The sequence below is a fragment of the Propithecus coquereli genome, unplaced genomic scaffold (genome assembly GCF_000956105.1).
Source record: "Propithecus coquereli isolate 6110/MARCELLA unplaced genomic scaffold, Pcoq_1.0 Scaffold14, whole genome shotgun sequence".
NCBI lineage: Eukaryota > Metazoa > Chordata > Mammalia > Primates > Indriidae > Propithecus > Propithecus coquereli.
Window position 1 is genome coordinate 14682910 of NW_012138302.1, and position 3265 is coordinate 14686174.

Here is a 3265-nt window from a genome sequence, read left to right on the forward strand (position 1 = left end):
ATATACAGTATATTTTCCTAGCACTTCTCAGTTTACAATGTGCTTTTATACATCTTTTTTTATTTAGATCTCACAACAACCCCGACCCCACTCTCCACCCTCTTTGAATTAGGCAAGGTTGTGCCAGGCACCGTGCCAAGCATTTTTTATGAATTAATCCTTACCATATCCCTAGGAGGCAGGTAATATCATTACTCCCATTTTGATGATAAAGAAGTGTAATATAACATGTTGTATTTACAATATATAGTACCTTGCCCAAGGTCACACACATAGTGCGCAATAGAGCTGGGGTTTGAATTCAGGAAGTCTGATGCAGAAGCCTGTGCTCTGGATTCCACTATACTACACTATGTGCCATTTTAATTACTTACGAAAAATAAATTGATCGTGCAGATTGAGACAGACCACCAAAAACAACACTGACAAAGTAACAGATACTGGCTGAAAAAGGCAAATGACCTGGTCGGTCAGCAACAGAAAGACCTAAGTGCTCACCTTGCCATGCGCAGCCCCCAGCTTCCTACCACTATGATGTTATGGGAAGGGTATGGGACTTGGTCATGAGTCCTGGGTTCAAGTCCCAGCTCTGCCACTTATCTGTGAATTCCCAACCCCCTCAGTAAGACTCAGTTTCCCCATCTGTGAAATGAAGATAACCTCTGTTCTACTTGCCTCACAGGAGTTTTGATAGGGTATGGAAAGAATTATTAAGCATTAGCCAGGATCATCATTTTAGAAGGAGGATGAGAAGCAGTTGGGTAGTTCTTACTGCTTGAAGCCAGGAAGGGCTTGGACTCACAGTGATGGGGCATCAGTCTGCAAATGTTTGTGTTTTGCAGATGGGAATGAAGGTGATAAGATGGGCTCAACAGTCACTGCTGCTGTCATTGGGATCATCGTGCCCATAGGTGAGTGTGGCCCCAAGTCACTGGGGAGAGAAGAGACTCTGCCCAGGCCTGGGAAAAAGCACTAGAAGGCTAGAAAACCTGGCACACTGACCTGCCCCGCTGACTTGTTCTGTCCTAACAGCCTTCCCACCCTCCTCCCAGTCCTGATTTAATTTGGTTTCTTAGCCTGGCATAAGGCTCTTTAGGACCTGGCCCCAGGTGACCATCCAGGTGCATCTGCCATCCCCCCCTCATTCACACTCTACACTCCAGCCAGGTGAAGTGCTATAGTCTGCTCCCTGGGGATAGGGCTGATGTCTCCTTCTTACCACTGTCCCCAGCTCCTAGCAATGGCTGGCACCTGGTAGGAAATCAGATATTTGTCGAATTAATTAGCAGAACTGCTTGCCATTCCTTTAATAGGTCATGCTGTCTTGCTTTCTGTTTGGTTTTCAACAAACATTTATCAAGCAGCTACTATGTGCCAAACTCTGTGATAAGGGGAGAGAAGGTGGTTAAAGATGAATAAGACAAGTCCTACAAAAGTCCTACAAATGTCCTACAAAAGTTTATAGTCTTGTTGGAAAGACTCACATAACACAGATTAGTTCATTATGACGTGGTAAATCCTAAGATTAAGCTGTATGTGTTGAGTTCAGTGAAAGTGCTGGGGATGCCCCTGCTTTGACTGCGGGAGAGGAGAAGAGGGTAGGGAAGGTTTCCTAGTGGAAATGATACTGGAGCTGAGCCAGCCAAGAGAAGAAGAATCAAGAGCAACCTAAGCAGTGAAGACAGCATGAACAAAGCCAGGCATGGGAAATGGCATGGGCAGGTGGGGTGGGGTTAGAACTAGGAGTTCCGTATGGCCAGAGTATATATAGCATTAGGTTAAGGCCTCACAGAGACCACAGGGGTTGACTCCTTCTTTCCCACTCCAATGTTCACAGTATCCTGTACATCCGTCTCTCATACCAGCCGCATCTCTTGGCAGTATCTGTGACCATGATCGTCCATTCATAGGTTTATCTCCCTTACTTGCTCATGAGTACCTCAAGGACAGGAACTCTGTGCTTTTATCCTGGGAATCCCCAATACGGTGGTGAGTTAGTGAGTGAATGTTTTAAAAACTTCTTCCCTGTTTTCCCTTAATTCAAGACACTATGCCAAGTGCCCACGATCTAGGGAAGAGTAAGATAAAGACTTGAAGAGCTTTCACTCTTTCATTAGACCAAGCATAAATAAGTACTGCAAGGTAGATGTTAATACATACAATAATATGCTATAATAGAGGCATGTTAGATAGAGCTACATGCTAAGGCACCGTATTCCTGTGGAGGAACAGTGGAAGGAAAGGTAATTCCAGAGTAAAAGTGGAGCTTCTGGAGAAGATGACATTTGAATTGGCCTTGAAAGTCTTCACCGCAAAAAATGATAGTGAGACTATTTGTTCAGGCTTATTTTATGTGGAGTGGGAGAAAGACAAATCTACCCCTTTCTTGCCACCCTGTGCTCTGTAGAATGAGGCACATGTGTGCTGTTTTGCTGATCTAGCCCACTCTGATATAATCAATATTTTTAATTTCTGCTAATCTGAGGGGTAAAAGATGAATATTATTTCCCTGATACTTCTCTTTGAGGTAGAGTATGTTTTCATAAGATTATTGGCCATTTATTTACATTTTGTCATTTATGAATTGTCTATTCACCGTCTTTTCTTATTTTTCTATTGGTTATCTTACTTGTAGAAATATTTATACATAATGAATATTAAGCCTTTACAATATATGTTACAGATATTTTCTCCCAGTCTGACACTTGATTTTAAAATTTGATTATGCTATCTTTTGCCACGCATAAATTTTAAATTTTAAGTGTTAGATCTGTCAATCTTTTGTTTTATGATTTCTGGGTTTTGTGTCTTGTTTAGGAAGGCCTGCCTCACTCTACATTATTAAAATACCTCCCAGTATTTTCTTCTTCTATTTAATACTTTAAACTTTTTTTAGTATTTAGTTATTAATCCATTTGGAATTTATTTTAGAGTATGGTGTGAGGTAGAGGTTTTTTCTTAGCTATATTTTTTCAATTTCTCTTCTAGATGAACTTTAGGATAATCCTGTCAATTCTATAAAAACTTTGATGGAATTTTTATTGAGATTGCTTTGGATGTATAAATTTTTTTTTTTTGAGACAAAGTCTCACTCTATTGCCCAGGCTAGAGTGCCATGGCGTCAGCCTAGCTCACAGCAACCTCAAACTCCTGGGCTCAAGTGATCCTCGTGCCTCAGCCTCCTGAGTAGCTGGGACTACAGGCATGCGCCACCATGCCCGGCTAATTTTTTCTATATATTTTTAGTTGTCCAGCTAATTTCTTT

At 41.5% G+C, this 3265-nt stretch overlaps 1 protein-coding gene across 5 annotated transcripts in view; it reads left to right on the forward strand.

Annotated features, from left to right (window-relative positions):
- Window positions 1-3265, forward strand: part of LRP8 (low density lipoprotein receptor-related protein 8, apolipoprotein e receptor) — an 80715-nt gene that overhangs the window by 67687 nt on the left and 9763 nt on the right. For all 5 annotated transcript variants that reach the window (XM_012639351.1, XM_012639352.1, XM_012639355.1 and 2 more), the window contains one exon: window positions 843-911. In XM_012639351.1, coding sequence (XP_012494805.1) covers window positions 843-911 — 69 coding nt within the window. The remainder of the gene's footprint in view (window positions 1-842; window positions 912-3265) is intronic.